At 37.2% G+C, this 18,662-nt stretch overlaps 1 protein-coding gene across 2 annotated transcripts in view; it reads right to left on the reverse strand.

The window, feature by feature from the left end:
• NUA (nuclear pore anchor) overlaps positions 1–10,470 on the reverse strand; it is a 65,611-nt gene extending 55,141 nt beyond the window's left edge. For both annotated transcript variants that reach the window (XM_088213388.1, XM_088213387.1), the window contains exons 1-3: positions 9,980–10,470; positions 340–486; positions 149–247 (exon numbers count right to left, since the gene is read on the reverse strand). In XM_088213388.1, the coding sequence (XP_088069514.1) occupies positions 149–247; positions 340–486; positions 9,980–10,279 (546 nt within the window). In that variant the 5' untranslated portion in view covers positions 10,280–10,470. The remainder of the gene's footprint in view (positions 1–148; positions 248–339; positions 487–9,979) is intronic.
• Positions 10,471–18,662: the final 8,192 nt, after the last annotated feature.

Here is an 18,662-nt window from a genome sequence, read left to right on the forward strand (position 1 = left end):
ACACAGAAGCCAAAAGGATCACTCTGGCCCAAAGTAGGTGTTAATGCTCGATTTCAGCACCCAAAAACTACTATGTCATAACCAACAGAATAAAATTCAACCTCTATAACTAATTTTGAGAAACAGAAAGAGAAATTTGAAAGTATACCTGAGAAAGACGAGTGCATGTAGCCCGGACACGTGCCACCTCTGTCTCCGCTTCACCCAATCGAGCTTCCTTCTGTGCGCAATTTTCTGTCAAGCGGACCTTTATAACCATCATTTCCAAGCGAGAAACCCCATTAGATTGACATAAAACATTGGTTAACTCAAATTTGGGACCAAAGTAAGTAAACTTACAATTTTATCTAAGTAGCTCTTGATAGTAGCATTCTTTTCACTTTTCTCTAAATCTTTCTGCTCCAACAATTCAATTAAGTTCCGTTTTGACTTATGCAGCTCTGACGCCCCTGTTGTCAACCTTTCTATCTCCCCATCCTTTCCAATCTTCATAACATCCAATCAAAAACAATATTATGATCAATAGACATAGATAATCAATAAATGATAAGATTAGCAAAAGATCCCAAAAACACATAAATACACAAGGATAAATGCATATTTATACATCCTGCCCCGAGGTAAAACAACAAATAGAACGTTGGAACTCCAAAACAAAGCACATGAACATATTTCAATAACAAAGCCAAAAAATTTGTGCGCACTTTATGTTAACATAGAACAGATTTAAAAAAATATAACCTAAGAGGAGACTAATCGAAGGAAAAAATTGTGAGTTTAATAGATCAAGGAATGTGATAGAGACATTAACTTTTTCTATAGCACTGCAAGTTATCATTGCAACTAAAATTTTACCACTCAGTTTGTGATATCCGCACAAGTTTATGGGTTTGAAAATGGCTTAAAAGATGTCATCATTAAGTACTTTGAGGCCCTTTATATCAAGCTTCTGTTTGTGGTGCTCTAAACTAGATTGTTTATATTTCGTCAAAAGAGCATTTTGAGGCCCTTTATATTAAGCCTAAGTTTTGTTGTCCTAAACTAGATGGTTTAGATTTTGCCTCCAGATGGTGTGGATAAGGATCGCATTAAAAAAGACTTTAATGAGGGAGAAACTACATTGCTCAATCTCTGTAAAGAGAAAAGGCCCTAGGCTCAAAATGTATTCACAATGGCTCTCCACTAAAGCTACCAGAATGAAATGAATTAAGGGATATATGTGTCACTTTCATGGGCGGGAGCAGAGGAGAAGAATTGAGACCACCTAATGAGATGGGGCGACTTGTTGTCAGTCCAGGGGTTCAGGGCTTTGGGCATTGAGAATCTTATATAAAAAAATACATCTTTATAACTTAATAGCTTTGGTGCTTTCTCTGATAACTATACTCTTTGTAAGACAAAGTGATCAAAAACATTCACGGAAATTGTGGGACAGATGGAATGCCTTAGCTGGTTGGTCTGTTTCTCACAGAAGTCCCTAAAGGCTGGAAAATCATTTCCCAAGTTCACCGGTTGTTTGTACCTTTAACCTGCCTAGTGAAAAATGGTTCTGGAGTGCCTTTCTAGTAAGATATTTTGATTGCGGAGCAACCATTAGCCAAGAAATTTCCACTGAGCTTCACCTTAGTTGGGAGGTGATTATTTTGTTCTCTAGATGGTTTTTGGCCCCACATTCTACTTTAAATGATGTCTTCTTATGCATAATTCTTTTTGGCGGACTTATTCTTCATATATGTATTTTTTTTCTCATATCTTAATAATACTTCTTTTCGATTAAAAAATATTAATTACTTAAAATGTTAATATTTTGGATTTATATTCCTAAGTAGATCAGTAGATTACTGTTACTTTAATTATATTCCTAAGAAGTTAAAATTTATATTCTAGATTGTTTATTATCCATCTTCCTATTTAACAAAGAATTACATTAACTAGTTTAGCATTACATTTCCTTTTCTATAGTCATTATTCTTTTAAAATTAGTTGAAAAACACTATAAATATGCAAGCCCTATGGTTTGTGAAGTAGTAATTCAACTTCTAATAATTCTATACCATTCTACAATGAATAACTTCTTTCTTAGTGGATTTGAAGAATTTTTATCTTCCTCGTGCATTCCAATGAAAATCTAGTGGATTCTAGCTGATTCGGTGTAGCTTGGGTGTTACCAAAGCACCATCATAAGCATGAACGGAACTAAGCAAATCTATCCCCACTCCTATCCTACAAAAGTTGGCATATTATCAAAGACAATATCTAAAGATGTTCGAGGAATTCTTCAAATTGATGAGTTTGTGTTCGATCTTGAAAGTTGCCTTCTTTGTTTTGATTCCCAAAATTCAAGGGGCCACTATGTTAAAGATCTCCAGCCTATTAGTCTACTGAAATGCGCTAAACACAGCTTGTCAAAGATCTTATAATGAAATTGAATCAAATTGTAACCAAAGGTGTTTGCAAAGCTCAACAAGCTTTTATGGAGGAGATCACTTTGATGCAACCTTAATGGCTAATGAGATAGTTGAAGAAAGAGGCCAAGGTCTCTTACATAAGCTAGATAAACAAGAAAGCTTATGGTTATCAACAAATTAGTAAGTGAATCTTCCAATGCATCTCCACTACCTCCTTTGATGCCTTAATAAATAGGGGCCCTACTAGTCTTTAGGTCATCTAGGGATATCAATATGATCCTCTCTCTTTATTGCCTTACATTCTAATTAATGGACATGGAGTGAAGTGCATTAAGGACTGAAAGACTCTAAGAGAGAGACTAAGAGTGAAGCGAGGAAGACAGAAGATGGGAGGAGGGGATTCAGTGAGTAGCAAAAGAGAGACGAAGAGAATGTACGGAAGGAGGAAGGAAAGGTCGGCCTGAAGTGAGAGGAAAGGATGGCACATCAAAGGCGGAAGTTTTTTGCGATTGAAAGCAAATCCTTTAGTGTGGTATGTGAGAGGAAGAACATGGAGGGGTTGAGAATTAGTGAGAATGAAAAGGGTTTTAGGGTCTTTTTACTGAGGAGGAGGATGTTGCATGGATAGTGAGGCCCTAGGAATCTTTTATTGGAGGAATGGTGGTAGATATTGGAAGAAAAATAAGATGGGGAGAAATCATTATTTCAAAAAAAAAAGATGGGGAGAAATCATAAGCTTTGGGTGGCACTTAGAAGAAACAAGAATGGAAGATTTCTAGTGCTTTTGGGAAAGGATAAAGGTGATAAAGATGATCTTCATTCCAGATGGAGAGCAAGCAAGGGGATAGTGGAAATTGATGAGGGCAGTGTTTGAGTTGGCTGATAAACCCATAGAAAACCCAAATAAAAGACGGAAGAAGGTGGCGATCTAGGGAGAATATGAGAAGGGATGAAGTTAAGTTATTCAAGGACAAGATTTGATCCAATGTCTGCATTGCAGAAACGAGATCCGTTGAAGAGGCAAGCACTATGTCGTTCGCAGATGCTGTGACGAATAGAGGGCTTGAGGAAAATTGGGTAGGGCAGATGAAACCCGTGAATGAAGCAAGCTAGGCAGCTTTTGAAGTTCAAAATGGAAATAAAGCCCGCTGAGTTGGATCACTTCAAAATGGTCATAATGGGCGCCGTTTCAAGGAAATGAAAAGAAAGCTCCATAGGCCTGGAAGCCCAAAGTGGCCAGAGGGGTTTGGGAAGCCTAGAAAATGGAGTTGGACAAAGAACTGAAAGTGGATTGAGTGGGTTGGCCGAGCAAAAGAATGGGGCAGAAATTAAACCCACAGGTCAAATGGGTTTCGAGACTTATGAGAAAGGGCTCCGTCTCGTCTAACCTGATAGGAATGCAGGTAGAGGAAGACGGAGAGAAGGAAGGCGAAGTCAAAGTGGAGAAAATATCGGACGACAGAGAAGGTAGAGAGGAAAAAGAAGTGGCAAATGAGATTGGAAATGCATAAACAACTAAAGAGAGTATTGAGATGGAGGAATCAAGAGAAGAAGGAAAAAAGGAGAGGGAAACAATCGTGCTGAAGGAGAGTAAGGGTGATGAAGAACATAGGAAAAAAGAGGAGATCATGGCAATAGTGGTAGTGGAGGAGAAAGATGATGAAGTTTTCAAGGGGGGAGGATGTTGAGAGGGAAGAACAAGGAGGAGAAAACCTAGGGGAGCTGGAGGAGGGAGTTGACAAAGATGAAAGGGCATCAGCGTGAGTATTACGAAATATTCAAAGAATAAGCAGTCTGGTGGGTGTCACTTTTGAAGGCATAGAGACACAAGTGATGGAGTTGTTTTAAGAGATAGAAAGAAGGAGAAGGGAAAAGAAAATGAGGGGAGGGAGGCCCACGGGAATTGAGAAGGTTGCACTCTTCATTTAACTATGACGACCGAAGATAGGGGGCGAGAGAATAGGGGGTGTTCAGTAGAAGAATAATTGATGACTGAGAAAATTATATCTTAGAATGTTCGAAAATCAACGACCGAAAGAAAAGACAAAGTCATAAAGGTTGCATGAATAGGCGGCATCCTAATGTCTAGTATCTCCAAGAAACAAAAATGGAGAATTTATCTGATAGGTTTTGATCAGAAGCTTGTGGAGGGTTAAGAAGATTGAGTGGCAGGTCTTGCCTACAAGGGGAACTGCAGGAAGAGTTATAGTTATATGGAAAGATGAAAAATTAAGGTGCAAAGAGGTGTTGATTGGGGAGGATACAATATCTTGCCTGTTCAAGAATTGTCAGAGGGAGGGGGAGTGGGTGTTTACTAGGGTGTATTGCAAGGGAGTGAATAGTGAAATGGAGATTGTGCGAAAAGACTAAAGAGCATAGGCAGAAATGGAGTGGATTACTGATGGTGGGCGGTGAATTTCAATATAGTTTTATTTAGACATGAAAGATCGTGGGAGCAACATTTAAGATGTTGTGCCAATCAATTTAAAGAAAACATGGACAGGCTAGACTTAATGAATATACCGCCCATGTGGGGAAAATGAACCTGGACGAATCAAAGAAGTCCACTGTCATATTCAAGGATAGATAGGTTCTTTGTGTCTAGAAGTTGCCTTGCTTACATTTCATTGTGTCAAAAGGTACTACAAAGACCCATATCTGATCACTTTCTTATCAGTCTAGTTTCAAATGAGATACAATAGGGACCAATACCACATCTCGGTTTGATAATAAGGGGTTAAAAGTTGAGAATTGTAGAAGTACTATAGAGAAGTGGTGGAACAACATTAAAGTGACTGGTAAGGCAAGCTTCAGATTTGCGCAAAAACTCAAGACAATAAAAGGTGAGATCAAGAAGTGGGCCATGGAAGAGGGAAGATTCATTTGCTATTGTAGGAAATTGAGAGTTTTGATAAGAAAGAAGGAGAAGGGGGTTGTTACAAAAAGATCTAGCACTCAAAGAATCTTCGAGAATTGAGTTGGCAAGTAGGCTACAGATGGAGAAGATTTTGTGGCAACAAAAGTGTAGAGAGAGATGGTTAAAAGAGGGGAATAGGAATACCAGATATTTTCACTATTTGGCAAACCACAAAGAAGAATTACTTAGGTTGAGGAGATGATGATAGGGAACAGATTGGTATAGAGGAATGAGAGTCTGAGAGAGGAGGCTAAGATGTTCTTCCATCAATTATATGAAGAGGAGATCAACAAAAGGCGCCTAGACTCAATGGGCTACAATTTAGTGAATTAGGTGAGATGAGTCGAGAACACTACGAGAGAGAGTTTTCAAAAAAGGAAATTTGGGAAGGTCTGAAGCAGTGTGACAAGGATAAAGCACAGGGACCAAACAGGTTTAACATGGGTTTCATTCAAGAATTATGGCACATCATTACAGGTGATATCACGGAGGCGTTCAAGGAGTTGCATGAGAATGGGACATTTTTGAAATCATCGAAATTTTCATTTATGGTTTTCATACCCAAAGTGGAAAGGGCAGAAAATATGAGAGACTTCATGCCAATCAGCTTGGTTACGTGTATTTATAAGCTTATATCGAAACTCTTGGCTAGGAGAATGCCCAAGGTGTTGGGGTAAGTGATTGGGGAGAGTCAACATGCATTTGCGAAAGGCAAGCAAATTATGGATGTTGTATCAATGGCGAATGAAGTGGTGGATGAGCTAGTGCATAGGAAGAGAGACTAGGTTTTGTGTAAGTAAGACATGGAGAAAACTTATAATCATGTATGTTGGGAATTCATTGATTATATGTTGAGGAGGCTGGGTTTCAGGGAGAAATGGAGAAAATGGATTCATACATGTATGAATTCTACTTCACTTGCAGTGTTAGTGAATGGGGATGCTCATCTTTCTTCAAGGTAACTAGAGGGCTGCGATAGTATGATCCACTATCACCACTATTGTTCATTGTGGTAATGGGAGCCTTGAATAGGCGGTTGCTTAAAGCTAGAAATATTGATTTAATCAAGACGGTGGGAAGGAATGATAATATGCGGAAATAACCCATCTCATTTTTTTCAGATGAAACTCTCATATTTTGCCAGTTGAATGAAAAGATGCTACTCAACCTCAAGTGTGCTCTTGTGTGCTTTCAAGCGGTCTCGAACCTGAATATTAATTTGAATAAGTTAGAAATCATGAGGTTGGGGAGTAGGAGGGACAATTGGAGGTTAGCAAGTGTTTTGGGTTATAAAACTGTAGATTCAAAATATAGCAAGAGAATATGAGAATCGACAATCGAGATGTTTGAGAGGAGACCGGCAAGGTGGAAGAGGAAGCTTTTTCCTAAAGGGGGAAGATTAACACTTGTTAAGAGCATATTGCAAAATCTCCCTATTTACTATTTATCAATGTTGACAATTCCATGGAAGTGGCAGAAAAGATTGAAGGCAATTCAGTGTAAATTCCTGTAAGGCAATGAAGAGGAAATGAGAAAATACCACTTGGTGAGATGGGAGGAGGTGAAAAAACCTTTGACCTCAAAAGGGTTAGGGTTAAGATCTATTGTTGAGTTGAATAGGCCTCACCAGGGAAATGGTTACGGGGTCAACGAAGAGTATACTAGACCTTGTGGGGTTGGGATGTGGAGGGAAATAAGTATTGGGAGACAATTTTCAAGAGTGTATTCAGTGAAAGGTTGGGAGAGGGAATAACATTTTGTTTTTAAGAGATGAGTGGGTTGAAGGGGGAAGACTCAATAAACAATTTCCCCATATCCATGCCATTGCTTAGTCTAGAAACATCACTGTTGAGGAAGTGTACAGAGTTGCAAAGAGTAACAGGAAATGGACCATCAATGTAATAAGAAATCTCAATGATTGAGAAATTGAAGAGTACGATAATTTGCTAGACTACTGGCTACAGTATCTATGAATGAGAACAGGGATTAACCACTATGGAAATTAAAGAAGAAAGGTGTCTTCACAGTCAAATCTTACCATACTTACCTAGTTAAACATAATGAGATGAGGATATCAACTTTCTTCCCAAGTAGATTTGGAGGGTGAATGCCCCACCTAGAGTAGCTTTTTTTGCATGCGAAGCAGGAAGAGAATGTATCTCGACCATCGCAAACTAATGAGGGGTAAAATTCTAGTGAATTGATGCTTTATGTGCAAAAGGGAAACAGAGTCATGTAATCATATTCTTTTATGATGTGGTCTACAGTTAATGGACTATGGTTTATGCCTTATTCGATATTAATTGGGTCATTGCAGGCACTATGCAAGATGAATTATGGGCTTACGAAAGAGTTAGAAATGGGAGGAAAATTGTAAATCTCATACCACTTAGTATTTCTTTGGTTGTTTGGAAAGAAAGAAAGAAATTAGAGAGTTTTTTGAAGGGATTGAAGGAGAGATAACTAAGATTAGGGATATATAGCTGCATTATACGAGATCTCTATGTTTAGGTCATTATATTAATAGGGTTGTGGATTTTGGAATTTTATCAATATATTGACTGAACTATAAATATTTTTGTACATGGGTAGCAACCCCTTGATGCCAATGTGTTAGTATACATTTTATACTTTTTATTTCAAAAAAAATGTTTTGCATTCTAGTTACGGAATATGGATGGCTGCATTATATGGGAACTCTATGTTTAGGTCATTATATTAATAAGGTTGTGGATTTTGGAAATTTTATCAATATATTGAGTGAACTATAAATATTTTTGTACATGGGTAGCAGCCCCTTGATGCCAATGTGTTAGTATACATTTTATACTTTTTATTTCAAAAAAAATGTTTTGCATTCTAGTTATGGAATATGGAAGGCCGCAGAAAACATTGTTTCATGCAAGAACTATAAATTTGTTTCAAGGATTAAATGCTAGTGATAGGGAACAAACTACAAAACTCACTATTTAATTACTTGCATTCTCTTTTGTGCTACAAGGCAACTAAGACATCTTTTATGGACATCTAATGACGTTGGTTTGTTTTCAAGCAACCTCAAAGTTGAGGATCAATCTCAAGGAAGCAAAAAATGTATCCATTGGGGATGCTAAGGAATCTAGGATTGCCTCTTTCCCCATCAAGTATTTGCAACTTCCTTTGGAAGAAAAATCCAAACAACTAAGAGTTGGGATTCAATAGTCACCCAAATGAAAACGAGGATGGGAAGTTGGAGGAAGTATCTCTTTTAGAGGTTGGATCACCCTCATCAAAGTACTTTTTTTAACTTGCCTATTCACTCTTCTCTCTTCCAAACATTGCAAGCAATATTTCTAAGAGATTGGAAACCACCAAATGCACATTTTTATGGGGCTTTTCTTAAGAGCAAATAAATACTATTTGGTTACAAGGAATCATGTAAAGCAACCACGTTTCTTTGGTGGGCTGTGTGGTAGAACATTGAGATACTTCAGCAAAGCATTACTTGCTTTTAGGCATGGAGAGTCCTGACTTGTTGGAATTCCCAATAGTGGAAACTTATCCATGGTAATTATGATCACCTGTAAATTGGTGAATGTCAGCCACCAGCAAGGAGCTCTATGACTCTCCCCATGGACGTGATCAAGAAATAGTTTTTTGAAGGATGAGGATTATAGTGCTTGATGCTAAATTAAAAGATGCTAAGGTGTGTGATTCTTTTGCGGAGAGCAATGAGATTCTCAACCCAAACGGATGCTTAAGATGCAACTGGAACTATCGGGAAGCAAAGGACATGACCTCTTTGTTGTAGCTTCTTCCAAAGAACCAGAATGCTCAGGATAAATCAAAGTCAAAGCTTTAAAAAATGAGTTGCTCTTTCTGAAACCATCTTATCTCCATACCAGAACATCAGATCAGGTTATGGATGATTTTCCTTCAAAGCAATTATCGAATAAAGGTACCTCCTCATCTGATATTTTACTTGGGGCTACACTATGAAAACCCGGTGCCTTTCTAGTAACATTATTTTTTCCTTTCAAAAAAAATAGAGAAACAAACAACTAGAAACATTATACACATGGGTGCACGGAAGTGAAATTTTATCTCATGCATACTGATCAGGAGCCACAGTTTTGAATAATTTTAACCCCCAAACTGAAAGTCGGAACAACAGAGAGCCCCAAGTCATGCTGGACATATGCACTGAAGAATAATTTTGCACGAAATAGATATTGCAAGTTAAATGCATCATAGATTGCTCTATATGTAAAACAGACTCGGAACAAAATGAAATAAAATCCTGGAACCAGCAATCTGATCATAGATAACGAAAGCTAAACGAAAGAAAAAGGAAGATGCAGAAAGACCAACAACTGTTCACAACCGAGTCTAGTGCTCTCATAAGATGCACATAGTAAATAGTAAAAGGCATATATGCATGTATTTTTGCAAATAAAAGACATAAAGGGATAGGAGAAAAAAAAGAAAACCCTCAAGAGCCCTCAAGTAAAACCAATGTAAATGAGTAGGTAACTGAACATGAGCCGGAATTAACACCATCTCTTAAACTTGAATGACATATATATTCTCAAAAGAAAAATACATATGCATTCTACAAACAGGCATCAACATATGCATGTATCCAATCTGAAAAAAGAGAGCAAGAGAAATATACGAATTGGAGGTGGAGTTGGTGCTTTTGGGCCTGTGCTTGTGCGAGCTCGGCGAGGCGATCGTCGAGGGACAACTGAAGCTGAGTGTTTTGGGACTCGAGGGCGGAAAACTCTTGAGAGAGAGAAAGGTACTTCTGCTCGAGAAGCGAGCATGTCTGCTCGGCCGTGATGGCAGCAGCGTCCGCCTTGGCCTTTACGGTCTCGAGCTCGATACGCAACTCCTTTATGTAGGCGTCAGCCTTCTCCGCGACTATGGAGGCGGCATCAGTGGCCAACTCATCGTCGGACATGAAAAGCGGCATATTTGGTCTGTGTCGAAAACGAAGCCCTAATTTCCCCAATCAAAGGAGAACAGCAACTGGTTTAATGGCTGCTGTCGATGGTTTTTATACAGATTTCACCACTCTAAGAAGAAACTTTGAGAAATGGAAGGGTTTGGGTTTTGTCTTGGGAAAGAAAATTGGAAGAAGTACGTGAGAGGGAAGGAGAATGGAGAGGCATTTATTTGTACTTGTAAAAAGAAAAAGAAAGTAATGTAGAAAGGTAAACAGAGAATGGGCCGGACAATCAAACGGAACTAGTTCTTGTTTGGGCCCATAACTCATTTATTTTCTCGGCACGTAGGATGCAATATTTTCCTATCCTTTTAAAATTAACCTTTATGTATTTATTTTCTTCCCATGTGATAAAACATTAGATTTTTTTAAAAGGCCAATGATTTATTGATTTAATACAAAATAGGAATTGAATTTAGAACGCTGACAAATGAACACAAATTGTCAACCAAAATAGATACAAACATAATTTAGAAATTACGTAAAACTTGAAATTATTTGATAATTGACTTTATTTTTATTTAGTGTAAACATACCGAATCATGAACTGGTATCTTTATTTAAGTTAAAATTTTTTTAATTTTTACTATAAAATAAAAGATGGGCAATAAATAACTATTAATTAGAAGAAAAAAAAAACTAATTCTTTCTCATTCTTTTTTATCTTTAGTTACAAACACAAAATCTAAATGTTTGTGTTAATATTTTTAAAGCTCTATTTTACTATCATGAGATTCAAAAGAGAAAATTTTGGAGAAGACCTATGTTGGAAAAATCTTGCCAGACCCAAGACTACATTGTACTTATTTCACTTAGTAGGCTTTACTAATGGTTATGTGATAGTACAAAAGGTACTTTCTCAATTCATTTTTTTATATATATTTTAATTTTACTTGTATTTAATATATAAATATATGTGAAAATAGTGATGCATATTTTATAAATAATATCTTGAGGAGTTTTAATTATAAAATAGTAATTAAAATTTAATAAAATAAAATTTAATGACAAAAAACTCTTTAATTAACAAAAGTAGAAAATCTCCATTAAAATATATATATTACATCTTAAGTTTAGTTAAATAAAATTCTTAAGACTCGTTAGAAAATAGAAATTATTATAAAATAGAGATTATATGTGAAAGATAATTTTTTTGATTAACTTATCTTATCTTTTGTCTAATATTAATATTTATGACATTAAGAAGAAAAAAAAGATAGCAATACTAAATTTACAACGTTATTTTGTAAAAAAAAAAATTAAGATAATTAGACAACTTATTTTAGTTAAAAATAAATAAATATTTTACTTGATACATACTGTCTCTTTATAATATTACATAATTTTTTTAGTAAATTTTTATATAATTTTGTGTATGTATAACATTATTAGAATAGTAAATATATATTGATAAGAACATTTAACTCAAACGAAAAATCGTTTGGCACTTGAATGGCAAAGTGATGGTTCTATTTCAAATCTTATCCTCAATTCTATATATATGTGTGTATGTGTGTGTGCATAGATATTATCCTATCTCAATATAATAAATATATAATCCTAAATTTAAAAATTTTTTGCAGATAATATTTATATATAATACAATATTTTGTATTAAAATGGTTAATAACTTGGTATTTAATAATATTAAATTCACTATTAAAAATACTTTTCTTAAATCTAAACTTTTTTTTCAGGTAATATTTTATATATTATAATATTTTCTATTAAAATGATTAGTAACTTAGTATTTAATAGTATCATATTTACTATCCAAAATACTTTTCTATCACAGCTCATTTATATAAATATATATATATTTAAAATATAGACCCTTAAGTTTATTAATATTAGGAAAAAGCCACTAACTCATTTCTACAAACTATTTTGTGCTCCTCATCATTATTAATTCTTAATCCCAAAATTTTCAAGTTAGTTTTTTGAAATAATTAAAAGATAAGGATATTAAGATAGAAAAACTTTCAAATGATTAATTCAAAATCTAAAAAAATATATATATAATTATTTAAATAGTAACTCAATTAACTGCAATCACTTTACTAAAAAGTTAACATTAACTTTTTAAAAATATTTTTTATACACATAAATAATTTTAAAAAATATTCTTACGGTTAAAAAATATAAATGAAATATAAAAAAATTAGAAGACTTTTGATAAATGAATGCTTCATTATTAATGGGATATTTCAATTAAAATAAATATGGGCAAAACTGAAGATGATCTTGAAAGTTGGGGTGGTAAATAGAAAATAAGGAAAAGTTATGGTATTTGCAAATTTCAAAGTTAGCAAGACTTTTTTTTAACTTTTTTCTATTTACATTTTGACACAGAAGGAACTTGCAATGATCGTAATACTCCCAAAACCTCACACCACATAAAATTAGAAATATTTATTGCTTAATTTACCTTTCTCACTTGGTTCTACACCCACCCAAAAGAGAATGTAAAAACGAGATAATCAAGAAAATAAAAAATAAAAAAGAGGGACGCCACGACTTACTCGATAAGGCGATCATTGATTCCCCAACTCAACAAGAATTTGAAAGTTCCCTAACTTGAAGAACTCTCACAAAATTAATAAAGCTAATTAAAAAAAAAATCAAAACTTAAACTTTATTAATTTCTTGATGTTGTAATTTACTCCTAAGATTCTTAGCTTTTATATAGGTCTTTAATTTCTAATCCGACTGAAAATAGGATTATATAATTCAAATAGTGTGAAAATTTTGGATCAATTTTTTTTTTGTAACTTTGGATAGATATTAGTAATAAAAATGAAAAATTATTTGAATATCATATATATAGCAATGTAAGATCAATTGAATACCTCTTGATTATATCTAGATATATATTATTTATTTTTTGTGTTGTAATTTAACCTTCTCAAATTATTTGTTTTTTTCCTTTTAGGATATATCTCATTCAATATTGTTTTTAATATTATTTATACAAGTTAAAAATTTGTGTTGTACATTATTACATAAAAATATAATATAAAGTGATGAACATGTATAACAAAAATAAAGCCATGCAATTCATATTACCTAATGAAAGCTAGCAAAAAAGATGATAAAATCCTCAAAAAATAACATACGTCTTTTTTTAAGAAGATTACTATTCTTTTTTTTTTTTTTGAAAAAAGTTGATTATTTTACTAACATATGGTAAAAATAATGAAATTTTACTATTACATTTTTCTATGATATTATTCTTTCACTAATTTTCATAAAAAAAGTAATTTATTTTCAAACTCGTTAATAAAATATTTATTCCCATTAATAAAGTACATTTAACATCAACAAAGTGCATTACGAGTTTTCTTCTAAAGCGCGACTTATGACTTCTTTCAATTGGCATAATTGTGGTGTCTATATATTGTTGATGTACTTATTATGAGTTTTGTTATCATGATAACTGGTGGGCCAGGCATTCGACTCGATTTCTCCTCCCTCAGTTGCGGATCCATTGGATCGAGCCTCGGGATGTGGGTTGGTCTTCATGCCTTCCTGATGGGTCTCGGTCGGCCCACCTGCAGGGGCATGCTGTAACGGCTCCGGAAATTTAAATGAAGATATATGTATAAAAAATCTTAAATACGGAAGCGAAATAAAAAATTTGATTAACATCCCTTACACAATAACCCAAAAACGTATTCAACATATGAAAGAATAAGCTGATTAAAAGAAATACTAAAATAAAAACTATAAATAGAACTATAAAGTCTCTAGACGTCTAACTCGCTGTCTTCTTGTGGAACGGGCTCGGGAACCACATCTTCCTGATCTGAAATGGTTAAGTAAGGAATGAACTACACTAGCCTAGTAAAGACATCACACTATCTCACTGCCACAGAAATAAAGGTTGGTAGAAAACAAAAACAATCAATGGAGCATAATTTGTAGCGCCCGGAGAAATTGAAGGGAAAAAAAAAAAAACGTGCGTGCCACGTCAGTAGCCACGTCAGCAGGCCCAGTCAGCAGGCCTGGCCAATCAGGACCTGCCACGTGGCAAAACCACGTCGACCGGGGACGGGCTACGTTGGCGATCCGCGTGCGCGCGATCGGACGGTCCAGATCAATCGCGCGCACGGACGGCCCAGATTTAATCGCACGGACGGCCCATATTTAATAAAAAACGGACGGCCCAGATTAAAACAAAATGGACGGCTGAGATCAAAAGGCAAAAGGGTATAAATAAGACCCCCACACCAGACCCCAAACCCTAGCCGCCTGCCCTCGCCGGAGAAGACGAACCAGAAGCCGGCCGCCGCCACCCGCCGCCGCACCGGAGGAATTTCCAACCGCCAATCGAGGTAAATTTCATACCCCCGACTCGTTTTTCCACGCTGATTTCCCCAGTGGCCAAATCGGAGCCAAAATCCCGGCCAAACGAACGGAAAACACGACCGAAAGCCAGCGGCGCCGCCGCGCCCCTTCTTAATTTTTGCCTCCGATGAGGCCTTTCCCGGCCTCCGCTTAATGCAATTTTTATATCACTGTGATCACCATTCTTTTCTCTACAGGTTGATCAGAACCGAATCACCAAAACACGAACTTCACCGGAGAGCCGCCGCACCCGAGAGCACCGCCGCCGGTAAGCTTTAGTTTTCCGTAAATTTTCGGTCCCCTGAGGGCCGTAGTGTTGTTTTATCGCAGGAACCAATGCGAGTGTGGCCGAATTCGGCCGGAAACGGTCGAAAACGGCCAACCCAAGGCGAACCGCCGCCGGAGCACGGCGGAGCCGCCGTGCTGGAGTTGTGATATTGGCCGAAAGGGGCCCTGGGCCTAATCTGGGATTTTTTGGAACACGTGCAGGTACCAGTAGTGCGTTTCAGTTCCCCGAGAAAAAATTCAGGGAAAATTAGGGACAGCCTGTAGGCGCACTGTGAAGCTGTGTTCGGACCCCGAAACGTGTAAGGACCCCTCACCCTATTTCCTATCACGGTCTTAAAGTTCAATAAATGATAAAACGGTATTTCATGAATCAACGTATGTGTGAAATTGCTTAAGGTAGCTAATGGAGCCCGAGTCTAGTGTGTTTGTCGGTTGACTGTTATTTGGCCTGTTTACAGTTTTAAATGCAGTATGAGATTTGATGTTTTCATTTTATAGTTTCGTGTGCATATTTTACTGTTTTATTGATTATGGATTGAATGACTGGGATATTGATGCTATATGTTATCTGTTTGGCATAAATTACCGTTTTGCTTGTTTGTATGTGGATTAATGATGCTGACTGAGGAAAAAGAGAATTAAAAATTATGTAAATGGGTAATGGTATAATGTGGTCAGCCTGACTAGATATCCTGGGAGATGGTGGACGGACCGGGTCCGTAGGGAACCCTACCGGGATTGTGGTCTCCCATATCGGATGGGGTATGGAGATCTTATGTGTTTTGGCGCCCATACCGGACGAGGTATGGGGACGGCCCGTTTCACCCTCATACCGGACGGGGTAATGAGGTCTATGTTTTGGCGCCCATACCGGACGGGGTATAGGGACGGCCCTGGAATATGATTTCAGGTGTTAAGGGTTAACGGGTAGCGGGACCCCTATGGATCCCCATGGATACTAGTGGGCTGGTAAATGAGGAAAATATGTTGTGTAACGATTGAATTACGAAAAGCTTGATAGGTATTATGTTATACAGTTTATATATATGGTTTCATGATGATGATGATGTTATTGCTTTCGTATATTGTTTTATGAATTTCACCGTGGTAAGTGAATGGTAAAGGTTTTATTATTGATAAAAGAATTTGTTGTAAATTATGCTCCATTGGTCTTTTTGTGTTTTCTACCCACCTTTACCTCCGTGACGGTGAGATATCGTGATGTCTTTATTGGGCTAGTGTAGCTCATTCCTTATTTAATCATTTCAGATCAAGAGGACATCGTTCCCGAGCCGGTTCCGCAGGAGGACGACGAAGGGGACGCCTAAAGACTCCATAGTCACATTCGTAGCTTTTACTTTCAAATTTCTCCTTTAGGTAGTTTGATCTTTTATATTTTGTGAGCACATTTTTGGTTTTAGTGTAAGAGATGTTATTCAAATTTTGACTTCACTTCCGCATTTGATATTTATAATATACATTTCATTATGAATTTCCGGGGCTGCTACATAATTTATAACAAACTCATTTATTAATAATAAAAACTTTTACTGTCCGCTTACCTCGGTGAGATTTGTGAAAATAACATATGAAGACAATAGCATTATAACCATCATAAAATTATATACACTTAGTAACATAGCACATGTCATACTTTTGCACTTCAATAATCAGGCAACAAATTTTCTCTTTTATCAACCTATTAGTATCCATGGGGATCCATAGGGGGTCCCCGCTACACGTGAACCATTAACATTAATAAGCTGATTCCAGGGCTGTCCCCATACCCCGTCTGATATGGGCGCCAAAACCATAAACCTCAATACCCCATCCGGTATAAGGGTGAAACGAGCCATCCCCATACCCTGTCCGGTATGGGCGCTAAAACACATAGGGTCTCCATACCCCATCCGATATGAGAGACCACGTTCCCGGTAGGGTTCCCTACGGATCCGGTCCATCCACCATCTCTCAGGATATCTAATCAGGCTGTCCACATTATCCATTTATCACTTCACATATCCTTTTTCCCATTTTCCTTGGTCTCAATTTTTCAGTCATACACAAACACGTAAACCAATAATAACTCCAAACAAAATAACACAACATCGGGTTCACCATAATTCAAACCATAATAAAAGAAAACATGATTCATGCATACGAAACTATAAAATAAATACATCAAATACCATACTGCATTTAATACTGAAAAATAGATCAAACAACAACTGACCGATAATATATCAGATTCGGACTCCATTGACAACTTCAATCAATTATACATATCTATAAAGTCATAAAATACCGTTTTATCATTTATTAGGCTTTAATGTCGTGATAGGAAATAGGGTGAGAGATCCTTACTTATTTCGGGGTCTGAAATCGGCTCTACAGTGCGCCTACGGGCTGTCCCTAAATTTTCTGAATTTTCTTCGGGAAACTGAAATGCACTACCGGTACCTGCACATGTTCCAAAAACCCCAAATCAGATCCAAGGCCCCTTTTTGCCCAATATCATTTGGCGACGGCACCACCGCCCGCGACGGCGATCCGCCTCGGGTTGGCCGTTTTCGACCGAATTCTGCCAAACTTGCATTGATTCCTGCGATAAAACAACCCTAGGGCCCTCGGTGGGCCAAAAAATCACGAAAAACTGAGACTTACCGGTGGCGGAGCTCTCGGGTGCGGCGGCTTCTCCGGCGAGAGTCGTGGTTTGATGTTTTGCTCTGGTCAACCTGTAGAGAAAAGGACGGTGATCATAGTGGTGTAAAAATTGCATCAAACGGGAACCGAAAAGGGCCTCATCGGAGGTAAAAACCGAAGGAAGCCGCGGTGGTGCCACTGGACTTCGACGGTATTTTTCGGCCGATTGGGCGGTGGTTTGGCTCCGATTTGGCCATAGGCAGATTCAGCTTCAAAAAACGAGCCAATGAGAGAAATTTACCTCGTTTGGTGGTCGGAAAACCCTCCGGTGCGGTGGCGGGTGGCGGTATGCAGCTCCTCCGGCGACTGGTTCTTCTTCTCCGGCGAGGGCACTGGCGGCTAGGGTTTGGGGTCGGGTGTGGGTGAGGTTATTTATAACCTTCTCCTTTTAATCTCAGCCGTCTATCACGATTTAATCTAGACCGTCCGATCGCGATTAAAATGGGAATAAATCTGGACCGTCCGTGCGTGAGTCAATCTAGACCGTCCGCACGCGTGAGATCTGGGCCATCCGTGCGCGTGAGATCTAGGCCGTCCGCACGCGTGAGATCTGGACTGTTCGATCGCGTGCACGCGGATCGCTCACGTGGCTCTGTCCGCGTGGTCTCCCGCGCCAGCTTTCTTGCCACGCGGCGTGTTCTGGTTGGCTGGGACCGCTGACTAGGCTACTAACGTGGCTGCTGACGTGGCACAACTTTTTTAAATTGCATTTTGACCCCCGGTTTCTGATTTTATTTTCAAAAACACCCCCATAATCAAAATTTTCACCTCTTTTTCCCAAAATCAATTTAAATTAAATTCCTAAAATACTTTTACCCTATTTTATCATTATTATTATATTTATTTTCATTAAATTAAATTAAATTAAATTAAAAGCTTATAAATTAAATATAAAAAAAATTAAACTAAAATTCTAATATATATTAAAATAAATAAGAAAAAATAAAAATAAAAATAATAAATTGGGTGTTACACATGCGACATGGGCAGCACGTTCTTCTCAGGCATGCAG

The sequence above is a fragment of the Carica papaya genome, chromosome 2, assembly GCF_054855325.1.
Source record: "Carica papaya isolate Zhongbai chromosome 2, ASM5485532v1, whole genome shotgun sequence".
Classification (NCBI taxonomy): domain Eukaryota; kingdom Viridiplantae; phylum Streptophyta; class Magnoliopsida; order Brassicales; family Caricaceae; genus Carica; species Carica papaya.